The sequence below is a fragment of the Quercus suber genome, unplaced genomic scaffold (genome assembly GCF_002906115.3).
Source record: "Quercus suber isolate HL8 unplaced genomic scaffold, Cork oak 2.0 scaffold_16, whole genome shotgun sequence".
Lineage (NCBI taxonomy): Eukaryota > Viridiplantae > Streptophyta > Magnoliopsida > Fagales > Fagaceae > Quercus > Quercus suber.
The window spans coordinates 2,050,584-2,069,061 of record NW_027069481.1 but is presented as its reverse complement, the minus strand read 5'-3'; the positions used below and the strand labels follow the sequence as shown (position 1 = coordinate 2,069,061).

General features: G+C 33.1%; 1 protein-coding gene across 2 annotated transcripts; it reads left to right on the top strand.

Annotated features, from left to right (window-relative positions):
• Nucleotides 1-2,463: 2,463 nt before the first annotated feature.
• LOC112020014 (DEAD-box ATP-dependent RNA helicase 20) lies at nucleotides 2,464-9,266 on the top strand. Of its 2 annotated transcripts, XM_065783022.1 has the most exons (11): nucleotides 2,464-2,627; nucleotides 3,353-3,618; nucleotides 4,390-4,424; nucleotides 4,542-4,704; nucleotides 4,818-4,979; nucleotides 5,175-5,329; nucleotides 7,175-7,267; nucleotides 7,681-7,766; nucleotides 7,869-8,095; nucleotides 8,809-9,042; nucleotides 9,175-9,266. In XM_065783022.1, the coding sequence occupies exons 1-11, from the start codon at nucleotides 2,572-2,574 to the stop codon at nucleotides 9,231-9,233; spliced, it is 1,536 nt and encodes a 511-aa protein (XP_065639094.1). In that variant the 5' UTR covers nucleotides 2,464-2,571; the 3' UTR covers nucleotides 9,234-9,266. The 2 variants fall into 2 exon arrangements, with proteins under 2 accessions (XP_065639094.1, XP_065639100.1); XM_065783028.1 differs by lacking the exon at nucleotides 4,390-4,424 and having other exon boundaries at nucleotides 4,510-4,704.
• The last annotated feature ends 9,212 nt before the right edge of the window (nucleotides 9,267-18,478 follow it).

Below are 18,478 nucleotides of genomic sequence, written 5' to 3'. Positions count from 1 at the left end.
TAGACTAAATACTAACTAAAAACATCTATATTACAATATATATATACTATTACCAAAAAAAAAAAAAAAAACTACTAACATCTAAGAAATAAAATTTTCTAGTGAAAAATATAAAATTTTAAAATTCTAATCACAAAATGCTTGTAATTTAAGTATAAAAGGCCTATTCTAAAGTTATAGATTTTTTTTTTTGGGTATTTTAGTAAAACTTTTTTATTCAATCTTTTATTTTGAAAATATGCTTTATTTTAATGTAAGTGTGACTATGGCGTTGTTAGTTAAAATAAAATTTAATTTTGTGTCCTTAAATTTGTTTATCTATTTTTTTATAGGAAAATGTGCTTAATTTATTTTATTATTCACTTCGGTTAGCTAGAAAGATTTTTTTTTGGAAGTAAAAAAAATTGGTTATATATATATATATAGATTATTATATGTATTTATCTCTGTGGATATATATATTTCTTTCAGCAAAAAAAAAAAGGCTAAAATACTAATTGGTTTCACTCAAAAAAAGAAAAGGACACCAATTAGTTTATAAAGTAAGTTTATTTGATGTTGCCTAGAAAACATCATCACTAATTCAAATAAACACTAAATTGTATAAGTTAATATTTGTTTAAATGTTTGTTAACATAATAAAATATAATTTGTTAATTTATATAACAACTAAACAAAAATTATATTCCGTGATGAAATTATCATAACAACTCTAAGAAAAGTCATAATCCTTAACTATGCAGCGCACCATTTCACCCCACCCTAATTCACTTAAATTATATCATATCATTCATATGTAACAGAGCATATTTGTCACCAAAATTTAAGCCTTTGGTGGCGTTAAATATGCTCTATTTAGTCTTAGCCAATAACTCAAACACTCATCTCTTAAAAAAAAAAAAAAAAAAAAAACTCAAACACTCACATGAATGAATTAAGCAATAGTTGGGTGAATCGCAACATGCACATTTAGTCTTAGCCAATAACTCAAACACTCATCTCTTAAAAAAAAAAAAAAAAAAAAAACTCAAACACTCACATGAATGAATTAAGCAATAGTTGGGTGAATCGCAACATGCACACAGCACATAATTTACAGCCATTTTTAACTTATATCACTTTACCATAAATCGCAAAAGACATTAATGGCTCTCTTGCATTAAAACACTCACTTAGGATATGCCTCAGTCAAATTCAACCACCAAGGCTTACAAAGCACACATAATTATGGAGTATATCCCACACAGTACACTTTGGTTTTTTCCTCTTACAATTGTTATTGACACCTTCAACAGCTAAGGGATAATATGCAAAAAATAAATGTCAATTATGGTTACCAAGTAACTGTTCCTTGGACTTGCTACACAAATTAGTGACTTCCTTTGGGAATTGGGATATAATACTTGCTATTTTAGAACATTTTCACATTGCCAAAACATCAACATGGTTGTTCCTACCATGTAATTTCACGGTAGCCATAGCAGCTTATACCCATTGAGCAACAAAAAAAAAAAAGTCTTCCTAAATTTTGTATCATTGTACGTGATCATAGCAGTTTATACTTTATACCTCTTTAGCAATCGATAATTATGGGGTTTAGACGACAAGGAGTTGATAAATTCTTACAAAAGGTATAAATCTTTATAAATTATGAGTAATATCACATACACAACCATTTTTTAATATATATATTTTTTCAAGGGTCACGCTAACGAATGCACTGAAGACAATGATTAATAATATATTTTAAAAACGTTTTGACATAATTTTTATAGAAAATGAAAAAAGTTATCAAAATATTAATTGTCTTTTTTTCTTTTTCTATAAAAATTTTATATAAATGAATTGTTAATCATTACCCTAAAGACATCTATTGGTATTTCTCTTTTTTCCAAAATGACTAATGCGGTAAATTAATATTAATATTTTTTTTTACTGTATAGACCAATCACCAACACAATTTATGTATTTACCATTTTAAAAAATTATAATTTATATATAGACTTAATGATAAACTACATGGACACAAATTTTTTGACCTAAACAAAGGTAAAAACTACGCTTATATAATTTTACTGAATGTAAAATTTAAAAATTTAACTATTGAATTACATATTCTTATTATACATAGTTATGTTACTAATTAAATGTTCAAACTTTAAGTTTTTGTGGTATAAAATTTTATATAAAAAAATAAGTTTATGGATCAAATAGTAAATAACATTCAATTTAAATGAAAATTGACATATGTGTTAAGGATCTAAAAAACATATAACCTAACAATTAAATTTTTAAAATGAGTAGTTTAAAGAGTTTCATTGAAAACTAGTTACCTACCTTAAATTACTATTACTTTTAAAATTTTTATTTTTAATATGTGACGGTGGATGTGAGTCCCACTCACACATGGCATGTCATTATTGGAGGTTTCAGCCGCAAGATACACAAAAGCGTAACTCTATCATCCAACGCAACTCTCTCTGTCTCTCTCCCTCTACTCTCTTCTTCTTCTTTCTTCTAAAACCCCTTTTCCTGATAACCTCACCGGCAGTATCACCATCCCCACACATCATGAGCCGCTATGACAGCCGCTCCGGTGACCCCTCCTCCTACCGTGACCGCAGAAGGTAACGCTCACCAACCCCATATCTCTCTCTCTCGCTCTCTCTCTCTCTCTCACACACAGACACAGACACAAACTTGTATATGTAACTGTGTTTATGTGTTGCTTTGCTTAAATTCCCATGTGGGTTTCATTCATTTGTATCTAATTTCATTACATGTGAACTTAAATTTTGCCCCTGTACTGCGTATATCTCTAACAGACACAAAAGCACACACATTCATATGTTTATGTATGTAAATTCATATCTGGGTTTCATTCCTTTTTGCCTAATTTGATTTTATTTTGAATTTGAAGTTTGCCCATTTATTATCTCTCTCTGTTATGTGTGTTTGACTTGTTTTACATAATATTTGTTGAAATTGAGGTTTTTGTTTTAGTGTGGAGTTTTAAGTTTACTTAGTGATTCTGCTTCTTGTGGCTCTTTCAATGAGGCCCAGAATTAAGGCTCACTGTTTTGCTTTATCTTAGTTCTTATTAGAGTTTGTCTAAATCTAGTGTTTAGTCAGTGGCTCATTAACAATCATTGGCTAGTTTTGTGAACTTTAGGTTTTGTTCAATGATTCTGCATTTGCTCTCTTTCCATTGTGTATATTTTTGTTGAACAACCCATTTTTGTAAACTGCTTTGTTTTGATACTTCTTTCTTATATTGAATTTTATATAAATATGCCCGTATGTTGAGTTAATATCAAGTACTGATCAATTCTCTACAAATATATTCCTTTAGTGATTCGGGTTTTGGTGCGTCCACGGGCTATGGTGGCTCAGTTCGGTCCTCATCGAGCAGAAATAGTTATGAAGTTGTAGAGTCACCAAGGAAGTTGGATTTGGATGGGTTGACTCCTTTTGAGAAGAACTTCTATGTTGAGTCACCAGCAGTGGCAGAAATGTCAGACAGGGAGGTTGAGGAGTATCGGCTGCAAAGGGAAATTACTGTTGAGGGCCTTGATGTTCCAAAGCCTGTCAAGAGTTTCCGTGATGTCGGGTTTCCAGGTAACTTATTTTAGGACAAAGACCCTTTCTTCATTGTTTGAGGATTTTTAAATGTTTCATTTAGCATATACATGAGTTAGAAGAAGCACAAAATTTCAAAATAAGACATCAAATAACCTTTTATCTTGCATGTCTGTTTGGCATGAGCTTATTTAGTTTTTTGCTGAAAGTGTGCTAAATTATACTTGTACTTTGAAAAAGTGAGGTTTTAAAAAGTTGTACATAAAAGCTAAAAGTTAAAAGTTAGCCAAATAAGCTAGACATAAACGGACTTGCAACATCTGTCTTTCACTTCTACCACCTAGTCTGGACAGTCCCTTGATGTGATCCCAAAGAAAACGCCAAAGATGGAGTAATTGAATGACAAACCCTCGTAGTGAAAAGTAATTTCTTCACTAAAAAAAATTTCATAATCCACATTGAAAATTTTGGTAGGAATCTTTGTTTAGACAAACACATGGTTTCTGTATCAGGATATTTCACCAAATGAGTTCTTCTGAGATTGCTATTGCACTGTCTAAGTCTTAATCATGGAGGTTCCCTGCAAAATTAATCATCTAATGCATCACATCTGCTTAGTTGTATCACCTTCTTGTTTGCACCAACTTCTTGATTGGTTATGTCAATTCTTATGGTAACTAAGTTGTGCTGAAAATTTACTTATCAAGAAAAAAAGTTGTGCTGAAATTTAGTTGACTTATCCTCAACTTGCAAGTTATTTTTTCTTTTTTTGTCATTGGTGAGATAATGTTTATTCCTACTTGTCAACAGATTATGTTATTCAAGAGATTACAAAAGCTGGCTTTGTCGAACCTACCCCTATTCAAGCTCAAGGATGGCCAATGGCTCTAAGGGGCCGTGATCTAATTGGTATTGCTGAAACAGGGTCAGGGAAGACACTTGCCTACCTGTTGCCTAAAGAGATTACAAAAGCTGGCTTTGTCGAACCTACCCCTATTCAAGCTCAAGGATGGCCAATGGCTCTAAGGGGCCGTGATCTAATTGGTATTGCTGAAACAGGGTCAGGGAAGACACTTGCCTACCTGTTGCCTGCCATTGTCCATGTTAATGCCCAGCCAATTCTTTGTAAGGGTGTAATGTTTGGGTTGATTTATTCTTAATATGATCTTGATATGCCTCTGTTTATATTTTGTCAATCTCTGGAAATATGTTTCATTGATCCCCATTATATTTTTCAGCTCCTGGAGATGGCCCAATTGTTTTGGTATTAGCTCCAACCCGTGAACTTGCTGTTCAAATACAAAATGAATGTACTAAATTTGGTGCATCATCAAAAATTAAAAATACATGCATATATGGTGGGGTTCCAAAGGGACCTCAAGTTCGTGATCTTCAGAAAGGTAGTTTGTCGATTGAGTTTTAGACAACTTTTCATTTCTTGCTGTATTTTGATTTCCATGAACTGTCTCTACTGTGATAGGTAGCTACTATGTGAATTGACATAGCTATTTTTTATTACTTTCATGTCTAGGTTTATATAGTTGCTTACTCTTTTTGATTTTGTTAATGTCAAATTTATTCCTTTTCTGGACCAGGCGTTGAAATTGTAATTGCGACACCTGGGAGGTTGATTGATATGTTGGATTCGCATCATACAAACTTGCGAAGGGTTACATATCTTGTGTTGGATGAGGCAGATCGGATGTTAGATATGGGTTTTGAGCCTCAGATTCGAAAGCTTGTTTCTCAGGTTTGAATTGTGCCTTGCTGTTTGAAACTTATGTCATGATCATTACTGTACTTTTATCTCTGTTACAAAAATAATTTTTGACAGATGATTGTTTCCCCTAGCTCTCATATTTCCTCTTCGTTATGCCTTTCTGTTTCCTGCTTTCATTTATGGATTAGATCTGTTAGAAAATTAGGGCAGATTAGCAGATGTCTGATCTGAAATAGCTTGGCTGAACTGAGTTCTTGAACAGTGTGGAAGTTCTAATTGTTGGTTTAGAATCCCAATTTGACTTCTAGTACTTAATTGCAGGTCTTGTCCAATAGAACTTAAACTTGTAACAAGAACTTATTAGATTGTTTTTTGTGTATATATATATATTTTGGAGTTTTCGAAGGCCATATCATTAATGAAGCCTCTTGCTTACTTCCCTACCAAAGAGAAGATATGATGTAGACAATAAAGAGATTGAGGAAAAGCAAGATTAAAAAAAAAAAAGATAGATTTGTGGTCTCGTTTAGATGTGGGGCCTTCTTGGAACATTTCGTAGGCTACTTTAATTATTATTGAGTTTTAGTATTAAGTTTCTTAAGGATAGAAAGCTACTGGTTTAGTTTTAATTAATTTTTACTGTAATAAATCTTATAAAAGAATACATGTGGCCTACTTTGACTAATCTGTTGAGAATCCGTAGCCAATCCCAGAAAGGGACTAAGGCTTGCTTGTTGGTGTAGAATAAGGGCAATCTGTTAAATTCCATTTTTTCAGGAATGGCTGTTCTTGTCTCTACCAAAGGCCCATGAGTCTTATTTTGTGTTTTGAGTCATTTTTATATTTGGTTTAGAAGTTCTAACGTACCTTTTCTAGTTATTAGTAGTCATAGTGTTTTTTAAGGAGTCCTAGTGTTTTAGGAAAAGATTTTTGATTTAGTAATTTCCCTTAGTTTAGTCAATAGCATTCATAGTGAGATTGATTTTAATAAAATTCTAGAAGCTTATTTTAAGGTTTAAGGAGTGTTGAGGGTGTGATTGCCTTGTGATTGTTTCGGACAACGTAGGTATGGTTGCCTATGTGGTTGTGTAGTGTTTATCTTATTTCTTGTTCAACCCACTATTTTAACACCTAACAGCCATCAAACATATTCAAAATCCAATATTTTTATTACTGAAACCTATCTAAGAGAGTGTAAATCATTGGTTGAATTTTCAAATTTTCACTAACAAGGGGAAATCTCTAAACATTGCTTACCCTCCAGTATTTTGCTTAATTTTGTTGCCTATTCATAATATTAGCCATATACTCTTGTTTACTTGAAAAGTTATTGGCTTTAAAGACCAAAGTTACCAACTTTTAATTATATACATGCACATAGTTGTTAGTATTGTGCAGTATGTATAATATGAATAGTAGGTATCATAGGTGTGTATTGACCATGCTTATGAATCTGATGATACATATATATGTATTGTATGAATCATATTGATTGTGTACGATTTATAGACATGTGAGTTTAAATTGGGTTTTTTTGTTAAAATTTGTGCTTTGACTTGAGTCCAACTAGTGATTGGACTTGTTTTTAACAAACAATTATGGGATACTTGGTTGAGGCCAATAAAATAATGTCCATGGAGTTTTTTTAAATTTAATTTAATTTTATAATTGTTTAGATTTAATAAATGCTTCATTCTAAGATTGACCCTGGTCCTGGGATACTGATTGCTTTAATGATCACTTTGTAATGTTTATGCCCAGTTACAAGAAGTTCAAATGTGGTATTTTGAAGATGCCAGCTAATCCACTGTTAAGTATCACTGATGGCAATGCAATGGGCCCTTTACTTCCCTCCTAATGTTTTGTTCGATGCAGATTCGCCCAGATCGTCAAACTTTGTACTGGAGTGCTACCTGGCCTAAAGAGGTTGAACAACTTGCTAGACAGTTTCTTTACAACCCGTACAAAGTAAGGTGCTCTAACTTAATTTTGCTACTGCCTACTGCAGTTGTGGGATTTCTTCTGTTAGGATATATTCTTTTCTGTGTTTCGTTTTTATTTTATACTTTTGATGTGTGTAGTTGCCAGTCATAACTCATATGTCATTTTACTCATTTTGAGGCAGCTTGTTTTTTGTGAATTTTCTCCTACTCCTCCCCCCTCTTTCCTTTTTCTTGAAACTGAGGGTAATTTCCCCGGTTTAATGGCTTGGTTTGTAATTGCTAGAGTTCTGGAGGGTATATGCCTTTTTCTTTTTTCTTTTTCTTTTTTTCAAAAAGGGCATACGCCCTTTTGGAAAGTTCCTGCTTTTTTGGTATGTGTATCCGTTTGTGATGTGCAATTATGTTATGTGATTGGCTCTTATCTTGGACTTTGCATAGGTGATAATAGGATCTCAAGATTTGAAAGCTAACCATGCTATACGTCAGCACGTTGACATTGTTTCTGAAAACCAGAAATATAACAAGTAGGCCCCATTTCTATTTTGTTCTTATATGTTCTAATTTCTTCAAGATCTCATCATATGAGATTTGATGTGGTCATTTTACTGATAGGTTTGATTTTCCAGATTGGTTAAATTGCTGGAGGATATCATGGATGGCAGCCGAATATTGATCTTCATGGATACCAAGAAAGGATGTGATCAGATTACACGGCAGCTTCGCATGGATGGCTGGCCAGCTCTTTCAATTCATGGAGATAAAAGTCAAGCAGAGAGGGATTGGGTCCTCTCAGAGTTTAAAGCTGGCAAGAGTCCTATAATGACTGCTACGGATGTTGCAGCTCGTGGTTTAGGTATGGAGATAAAACTCTTAAAGGTTGTTCAAAGACATGATAGAAATTCTATTTTAGTACAGGAAATTGTGTTGGAAAATGATTTACTAATAGCGCTTTATGGTATAATCCACCATTGGATTTCTTCCTTTTGAGCTGTATCTTACGTTATTATCTTTCAAGCAGTTTTTTTTAAGGAACATTTTTAGTATTAATCATGTTTTCGTTGATAAAAAAAAAACCAGATGCAAACCATTTCACTCAGCTCTTTGCTGCGTATGTTGGATATTTACCTTTATTTTTATTTGCACTCATTTGTTATGTTTTCTATCCTAATGCTCGTACTCTGTTATTTTGAAAGATTCATTTTTTTAGTTATTGCTTTGCTATTTTTAGTGGTCTCTAAATTGTCTCGTGAACACCTTTTTTTACCTAAGTTGCTGTTATTTGTCATATGGATCCTACTTGTATGTTTGTTTGAGCCGCTTGTTTTCATGTCTATGGATATTGCATATAGCCCTTGAACACTTCCCCTCTGTGCATAATTGTTGCCAGAATATGGTTTCTGGGGGTATTCATCTGACATAGTGTTTATTTGCTACAACAACACACTAGCATACATGCTGAAATGTGTTGAGATCATAGATTCTCTTATCTAAATAAGCTTCTTATGTGAGAGATCGTTGGCCTAATGCATTTCTTATAACTTATAATGCTCTTTTGTTTTGTGGCAGATGTGAAGGACGTGAAATATGTGATAAATTATGACTTCCCTGGATCCCTTGAGGACTATGTTCACCGTATTGGTCGAACAGGAAGGGCCGGGGCAAAAGGAACTGCATACACTTTCTTCACTGCTGCAAATGCTAGATTTGCAAAGGAACTCATCAGCATACTTGAGGAAGCTGGACAGAAGGTCAGTCCTGATTTGGCTGCAATGGGGCGTGGTGCGCCTCCTCCCCCGTCAGGTTAGTTGGCTAGCTTGAATATTCTTAGATGTGCACACATACACACGTGCACGCTTGTCGTGGTGTTTACATGTATGAGTGCGTGAATTTGATTACTAAAACTGACTGTTTCAATGAATATCAACCAACCAGGTCATGGGGGTTTTCGAGATCGTGGGAGGGGTCATGGTAGTGGTCGCTCATGGAACTAACTATTGAAGGTAAACCGGTTCTCACGTTGTATTNAAAAAAAAAAAAAAAAAAAATAGTTGAGCTAACGGAAACTCAATAGATCAGTGAAAAAATATTACATACAGATTTCACTTTTCACTCACATTGTCAACATCAATATGGAAGTAGTTGTTTATTATTCATTTCCATTTCCACTATCTCTTTGAAAATTCATCCCATCACCGTGGCCATATCATGTGATGCCACCAGCCCACTACCGAGACACACTATCAGCACTAGCAGCGTGGCCACTCGTTGCCAACAATCGTGCCATCAATATTTCCATCTCTCCCCCCACCACTGCAATCTCAATCCAACACTTCAAATTTGCTTTCTTGTCATTGATAACTATGATATAAAATTTCTAATAGTAGAATAATAATTATCTTATGTAATGGATATACATGTCTTTTCTCTATCACCATACGAATATATCAAATATTATTAGTCTCTTTATATACACTTCACACGTTTTAAAAAAAGTCTTTTATAGAACAACATTGAAAGGATAGAAATTGTCAACCTCTTCAAATTTTCTTTCTTCACATTTGAAAAATATGATCCCTCTAATAATAATTTATATTATGTATTGGATGCATGTCTTTTCTCTCTCACCATGCAGTTCTATCAAATATTATTCGTCTTCTCATGTACACTTCACATACTTTTGAAAGGTCTTTTTGAGAACAACATTGAAAGGATGACAATCGTCCACATATTCAGATTTGCTGTCTTCTCATTTGAAAAATACGACCCCTTTAATAGAATGATAATTATCTTATATATTAAATACATGTAATCTGGACAAAATTGGGAAATGCCCCGTTTGGGTAAAAATAGCAGCATAATACCCTTTTCTCCAAACTATATAGGGAAATGCCCATTTTTTGTAACTTGATTTTCTCAAAATCGAGTTAGGCCCTATAGCGGCGTTTTTTAGGAGCCTATAGTGACGTTTTTAGGACCTATAGTGGTGTTTTTTAACTCGATTTATAAGAAATCAAGTTATAGGTAAAAAAAGTTAAAAAAATTGCCTACAACTCAATTTTATGGAAATCGAGTTACAAAACGTCACTATAGATCCTGAAAATGTCACTATAGGTCCTTAAAAACGCCGCTATAGGGCTCCAGAATTTTTTTTTTTTTAATAACTCGATTTTGAGAAAATCGAGTTACAAAAGAGGGACATTTCCCTATATAGTTTGGAGAAAAGGGCATTATGCTGCTATTTTTACCCAAACGGGACATTTCCCAATTTTGTCCGAGTTTTACCGCTATGTTTTATGTATTGGATAGTTTATTAGAGTAGGAGAATTTCACAACTATATGATAAAAGTAATATCCTAAGTATATTACAATGACCATCACTCGTTAAGTTATTTAAATGCCATGTAGGCTTAGAGAGAGAATGTAAGGAGGCTTATTGTTGCCCGCACACAATTTCTAATTGATTAATTACAATATACTCAGATTTATTTTAGAGTGATAGATAAAGAACACTTTCTAGGAGTATGTTAACATCACTTGAAATGTCATTTAGTGAATAAACACTATAAAGTAACTCTTAATTAAACTTTTTGATGGCAGGAGTATTCTAACCTTTAAAAATATACATTCTCGGTTTAAGGTGTAGAGTAGTTTCTTTCACAACTCATTCTTTTGCGGTGAGATTTTATTTACAAATCATTTGAACAACATATCTGTAGGTATTATTACTATTATTATTATTTCCTTCCACTGCTTTTGATTTCTTAAATCCAATTGATGCTTACCGTCACTGCATTGGGAGGTTTTGGTCATTGGATTTGAAGGAATTACTCTTTTTATGCATTTTCTTGTTTACTTTAATTGTGGGTGGCCTTGCCCACTTTGATTTTGATTTTGATTTTTATTTCTGGTGAAATGTGAGATGGGTTTTGATTTTGTAAATTAATTTGAGTGGAATTTATTTTGTACCATCTTCCAAAAGAGGGTTAGTTTTATCTTCTTATTTCTTCGTTTTTGATCTTAATCTTATGTAAAATATATCAATGGGAGGGTTTATGATCTCAATTTTACGTTCAATAACATATACTATATAATAAAAATTGGGCTTAGAACTATTGTACCTTAGAGACCTAATCAGTTTGAATAGCAAAAACTAAATTACAATCAAGAATCCAAACTTGATTATAAACCAAATTGCGGAAATCTATTAAATTTCTGTTTAAAAAAAAATCAATATATATATAAAAGCAGAGACCATACGCGGGAGTGCATGAGGTCTTGTCAAGTGGCACTCTAATTTTGCTTTGTGCATTTTTTTTTTCTTTTTACCTCTTTCATTAAGTATTTTTACTATTATCCAAAAGTTTATATTAATTTATTTTACTGTTAGCTTATTAATGTCTCATTAATTTACTAAACTTACACCATACCTTTCTCTATTCTTCATGTCTTTTAGTACACCCACCATTTTAGTATTTTAAAAAAAGCAAAAAAATAATAATTAAGGACTAATAATAATAACTAACCAGATAAGGCCTTGAAGAAAGATAGAGAGACACAAAAATGTTGTGGATTGTTATATAAAATGCACTGTTTCACTATACATTACCAAAATAAAAAAAATCTAAAACTGACAAAACATTTGAAAGAGAGAGAAAGAGGAATCTAAGGGGTCACCACCTTTGTTATACAGGCCACCTACTACCATCAAGACACCGAAACCCCTACAGGTTTTTTTTTTCCCCTTTTTCTTTTTAAAATTAAGGGCTTAAATATGATTTAGGTTTACAAATATGAACATTAACATGAGCATGAACATGAAGGTAGATTTCTATTCATTTTCTTGAAGAAAAAATATACTTACAAAAAAATTCCAAACTTTATTAGGTAAAGAAGAATCGAGTTATAGATAGCAAAATCAACAAAACAAAAATTTTAGGAGCCTAAAAGGAGCCATTACTCATTTGAAACAACCCAAAATACTCAAGAACTAAAAAAAAAAAAAAAACCATCCACTCCACACATCCATCGCAACTGCTTTAGCTCAAGGAAAACAATATATATATATATATATTTTATTATTTAGAAATAATTACAATATCTATGCTAACCCCACAACTTAAACCTTTTCTCCTTGACTCCCACAATTTGAACATTTTTTCCCTTAAACCCTAGACACTTTGTGTATGGGGAGGTGCCAATTCAGCTACATGGCCCTCGACATATATATATATATATATCTCATTCAATAAATATAGAACTTCCCTTAAAAAAAAAAAATTAATATGTTTATCATAATTAAGGGAAATCCCAATGGGTAATTCACTTGAGCATATGTGAAAAAGGCATATACATACCATAAATGGCAAAGGAGAAAGAAAAAAGTTGCTAATCCCTTTTAATATGGTTGATTGCTTGGCCTCAATTACTCGCCCAAACAACATACCGCTTATTCATTCCACAATCACAAATGACAATGCAGCATTGGCTATCGGTAATTGCTAATATGAAAGTATAGATTTCTTTAATAGCTCTACCTTCGTTTCTTTTGGCTAATATGTCTTTACTAAATCAAATATTAAACCACAAAAATCATATAAAAATCACCAAATTAGAGTTTGAAATTATAATTAAATTTTTAAAAGAAATGTAGGCACAATTGCACAAAAATTCCATGTAACTAAGTTATACTCAGGAATATTGGACCCATTTTCCTTTGTATAAATAGGGGGGTCCCAATGGGATGAGAGGGGCTAACAATTTTCTCTCCAAAACATTTATTGTAGGAACATAAAATTTTTCCATCGTAGACTTTTCACGCTTAAAGAACATGACTTGCCAACTAATCAGCCTCTAGTTTTTAGTACCTACAGCAATTTCACAACATCAAGAATAAATCCCAGTGTATACAATGTCGAATTCCATAGTCTCCTATTACATCAAATGAGTGTTTAATTTTTCTCGCAAAGTATTGAATAGTAAAGTTTCTGGGTTATAGTCTCAACTACAACTCTCAATCATGTTGGACTTGGATGACACCTTTCCACAACATATCATTATGAGATGCAGAAAAAATTTAGAGTGTACACAACGTTTAGTGTGGATGGGAAGAAATTTCATACTATTCCAATTGGTTAGGTCAATAAGGGACCTATTCCAATTTAATGATTTTGGAATTTTGTATACAAGTAATAATCAAGGAAACTTCCGCCTAAAAGTCGGACTTTTGGCAAGAGAGAAAATTGATGTCTAGACAAATCAAGCCAACCAAAATGGACCATATTCTTAATTTCTTATCTTGATTTGTTCCACGAACAAGATTTACAGTCAATGCTTGGCGTATAAAAGTTGAACATCTTATCTAAAGTTCATTCTTTGAAAGCTTGAGAAAAAATTCATTTAAACCAACACAATATATAAATTATAAAGGAATCAAAGAAAAATTGTCAAAAATAATGAAAATTTAATCTGTGCTTAAATTCTTATAAAGATGAACACAATAGCAATATCCTTTTTTTTTTTTTTAAAGATAAAAAAAATATATGCTTATTTTGTATGTTTGATAAAGTCCTATCACAAAGTTTTTTTAGACTCATGCTGATTAGTGATTAGGAGTTATAAAGGAATAATCATCAATATATATATATATATAAAAGCAGAGACTCATGTATGAGTGCATGAGTCTTGCCAAGTACGCTCTAATTTTGCATTTAACATTTTTTTTTCCTCTTTTTTAACTTTTTTTCTGTTATCCAAAAGTTCATATTAACTTATTTTACTGTTAGCTTATTAATGTCTCATTAATTTACTAAACTTACACACACTTTTCTCTATTCTTCATGTCTTTTAGCACACCCACCATTTTAGTATTTTAAAAAAAAGAAAAAAAATAATAATTAAGGACTAATATAATAACTACCAGATAAGGCCTGAAGAAAGATAGAGAACACAAATTGTTGTGGATTTTTATATAAAACGCGGATGCAGTTGAGCTAGCTTTGATTTTCTCACACACAGAGAAGTATCCAGATGAACCTCCGCTTTTAAATGTAAAGAGGTTGGTATATTCTTCATGAGGATATCGCTGCACTGACAAGCAGTCTACCATTCTCTACTTTTATAAGCTTTAGCAGTTATTCTATAATAACTATAACTCAAATTTTTACCTTTGTTTTTTTGTTTTGTTAATTTCTCTTTTCAACTTCGACCTTAATTTTGATTGGCTTAGAGCATTTGCAGCAGTGGTGGTATAAAGCAATAATGCTATATTTTAGCTCACTTTCATTAAAATGGTGCTCTAGCAGTGGAGCTAAAGCAAAAAAATATAGATGATTCGCTACAGTGCACATCTAAAAATAGATGTGCACTGTAGCTCACATCTAAAAAAAAAAATGTATTTTTTATTTTGCGTTCACACTGGGATTAGAATTTTTATTTATTTTTTCTTTCTTCTCCTTCCCATTTCAACCCGATGCTCCTCTCCTCCTTCGCCATTTCTTTTTCTTTTTCCTCCTTCCTCCACTCTCGGCGCAGTATGCTCCTCTCCTCCTTCGCCATTTCTTTTTCTTTTTCCTCCTTCTCCACTCGCCGCGACCAGCCGATCGCCTCAGACCCAAGCGGCCGACCCAAGCCCTGCCCAGCGGCGATCGCCTCAGACCAAGCGCTGCCCAGCAGCGATCGCTCTCAGACCAAGCGCCTGCCCAGCGGCGATCGCCTCAGACCCAAGCGCGCCCCCAGCAGCGATCGCCTCAGACCCAAGCGCCGACCCAGCGCCGATCGCCTCAAACCCACGCCGCCGATCTCCTCTGGCCTCGGTGGGATCGAGTGGCTTCCCTCACCTCCACTCCACTGCTGGGTCGTGGTTGTGCTCCGGTGTGCGTTGGCTGTGGCTGATGGTAGAGTGGGTTTGTTTTGTGGTGCTGTGAGTTTTTTTTTTTTTTTTTTTTTTTCCTGCTATGGACTGGTGGTGGTGGTGGTGGTGGTTGTTGTGGGTGTGGCTGATGGTAGAGTGGGTTGTGTTTTGTGGTGCTGTGTTGGCGAGTGGTTGTGCCGTGTTTTGTGGTGCTGTGGGTTTTTTTTTTTTTTTTTCCTGCTATGGTGGTGGTGGTGGTGTTAGTGCTAGTGGTGGTGGTGGTGGTGGCGGTGATGGTGGTGGTGCCATGAGGGGCTGTGGGTTGAAGAGAGGCAGTGAGGGAGAAGACAGAGAGAAGATGAATAGTGAAAAAAATAATAAATAGCTGATTGTGGATATATATATTTTATTGTGGTGTTTATATTATTTTATTGCTTTGAAAGCTAAATATAGATCCATTGCTGCAGCATGTGTGTAGTTAAAATAGATAAAGTGGTTTGTTGTGGTGCAAATAGCTATAATTATTGCTGCCACTGCTGTGGATGCTCTTAGCTTTGCTTTCAACTCATTGAACCCACCTCTACTGCATACAAGCATACAACACAAAAATCAAACATTCTTAGAACTACCTTCATTTGGTGAATGCACAATTAAAGTGGCATCATATGGATTCTCCAAAAAAAAAAAAAAAAAAAGTGGCATCATATGGTTGCCGTTTACTCTGTTTATGCCTGTACCTACTGCCATGTCTGTGTTCTGTAAATAAGTTGTAAACCATCCTTCATATTGACTTTGGTATCTATAATCTGTAACATATAAATTTTCAACAATACTTATGCTACTATGTTGCTAAGGGGTCACCTCCTTTGTTATACAGGCTACCCAACACCATCAAGACACTGAAACCCCTACGGGTTTTTTTTTTTTTTTTTTTTTTTTTTTTTTTTTTTTTTTTTAAATTAGNCATTTATTGTAGGAACATAAAAGTTTTCCATCGTAGACTTTTCACGCTTAAAGAACATGACTTGCCAACTAATCAGCCTATAGTTTTTAGTACCTATAGCAATTTCACAACATCAAGAATAAATCCCAGTGTATACAATGTCGAATTCCATAGTCTCCTATTACATCAAATGAGTGTTTAGTTTTTCTCGCAAAGTATTGAATAGTAAAGCTTCTGGGTTATAGTCTCAACTACAACTCTCAATCATGTTGGACTTGGATGACACCTTTCCACAACATATCATTATGAGATGCAGAAAAAATTTGGAGTGTACACAACGTTTAGTGTGGATGGGAAGAAATTTCATCATATTCCAATTGGTTAGGTCAATAAGGGACCTATTCCAATTTAATGATCTTGAAATTTTGTATACAAGTAATAATCAAGGAAACTTCGCCTAAAAGTCGGACTTTTGGCAAGAGAGAAATTGATGTCTAGACAAATCAAGCCAATCAAAATGGACCATATTCTTAATTTCTTATCTTGATTTGTTCCAAGAACAAGATTTACAGTCAATGTTTGGCGTATAAAAGTTGAACATCTTATCTAAAGTTCATTCTTTGAAAGCTTGAGAAAAAATTCATTTAAACCAATACAATATATAAATTATAAAGGAATCAAAGAAAAATTGTCAAAAATAATGAAAATTTAATCTGTGCTTAAATTCTTATAAGGATGAACACAATAGCAATATCCTTTTTTTTTTTTAAAGATAAAAAAAAAAATATATGCTTATTTTGTATGTTTGATAAAGTCATATCACAAAATTTTTTTAGACTCATGCTGATTAGTGATTAGGAGTTATAAAGGAATAATCATCAATATATATATATATATATCTATATAATAACTAATAGCCGAAATGTTTGACCTTTTGTTGACCACGTCTCATTGCGCTACGTGGCTACGTAAATTTATGCCACACAACTACATTTAAAAAACAGAACAATTGTGTCTTTTCATTTTGCAGAATAACACACTGAACAATTGTGTCTTTCGGAATTTTAAATAACTAACCACAACCAAAAGAAACAAGTCATTACACTGTATTATATAGTAGTTTTCCCTCGGTACATATAAATATAACCAGACTGCAAAAAAAAACTGCAATTTGCAAGCAGTTTTTCTTTTCCAACCGCACACTCTCTCTTTGAAAAAAATTGTTGACAATCTCAACGCCAATACAGGAAGCGATCAACATGTTCATGAAAATCACTGGTGCTTCCGAGTCATTACCATTAAGTAAACTGGAGGTGCATTTTCGTGGTCTGCCATTTTCGTCCTTATTTATCACTTCATTCTAATCTGCCTCCGTTTTTCCTACTATTTCTTTTATATTTTGGCTACTGATTATGTTGTTTTTCAAGGAGTACTCTTGAATCATTGTTGAAGAAAATGGAACAATTACCGTCGGTAGCGCTGATGGTACACCACATTATTTATAATTTTTTAACCTCAAAATTGTCTAACACTAACAGAAGTTGACTTCTCTTTAAAAAAAACTATATTGTTTCACTTGATACAAGTACCATACAATTGTAAAACAAAGACACAGAAAACATAGAAGAAAAAAAATATATATAAAGGCCAATATAATAAAATCTTAATTTCATGATCTGATGCGTCTCTCTACTTCTCAACTTTACAGGTCCAAACTCCACCAAACCCAACAGTTTCCCATTTTTCAACTTTTACAGCATTTGACAGAAGAGGAGGAAGAAGAAGAAGAGAATGAAAGCAGTGGATGATCTTGTTGTGGGGAAAATAAACATAAATAAAATGAAAAATTGAAAACATAGGAGAGAGTTACAAAGGCACTATGAGAGAAAATAAGATTAAAAAAAAAAAAAAAAAAAAGAGACGAGGGAATGTCACAAAAAATATAAGAATGATTTTTTTTTTCCTTTTTCTTTTTAAAATTAGGGGTGGGTAATTTGGTTAGATAGTGTTTGTTTTGGGTATATAAGTAGAGAGAGTATTTGGTGCACAATGTAAAGCCATATTCTACCATGGTTCAATTTTAAATCATCTATAAGACACATGCATACACATTTGTTCAAACCATGTCATAATGTCGCACTATCAATAAGGGGAAGACAATCAGAGAGTTGGACAAACTTTCATTTCATGGTATGAAATATGTGAACACAACACAAATTTGTTAATTTTCATGGTCTCGTTACTCTTTTGCATTTATTTTTGGTTTCATGATTTAAAAATAAATAAAAAATCGTACCTTAAGAAGGGTACAAATATGCAATGAAGCTATTAAACTAATTTTTAATACCTTAAAATGTATATGTTTCTTTACTCTAATTTGGTTTACTTTTTCTTTATAATATATATACACAATATTATCCAAAACCATCTTACATAAAATATTA

Bases quoted from the DNA above. Each gene is read 5' to 3' on its own strand.
- LOC112020014 (XM_065783022.1), top strand. From the start codon at position 2,572: ATGAGCCGCTATGACAGCCGCTCCGGTGACCCCTCCTCCTACCGTGAC. The intron at 7,268-7,680 runs GTAAGGTGCTCT...GACTTTGCATAG, and splicing joins TTCTTTACAACCCGTACAAA to GTGATAATAGGATCTCAAGA. The intron at 8,096-8,808 runs GTATGGAGATAA...GTTTTGTGGCAG, and splicing joins TGTTGCAGCTCGTGGTTTAG to ATGTGAAGGACGTGAAATAT.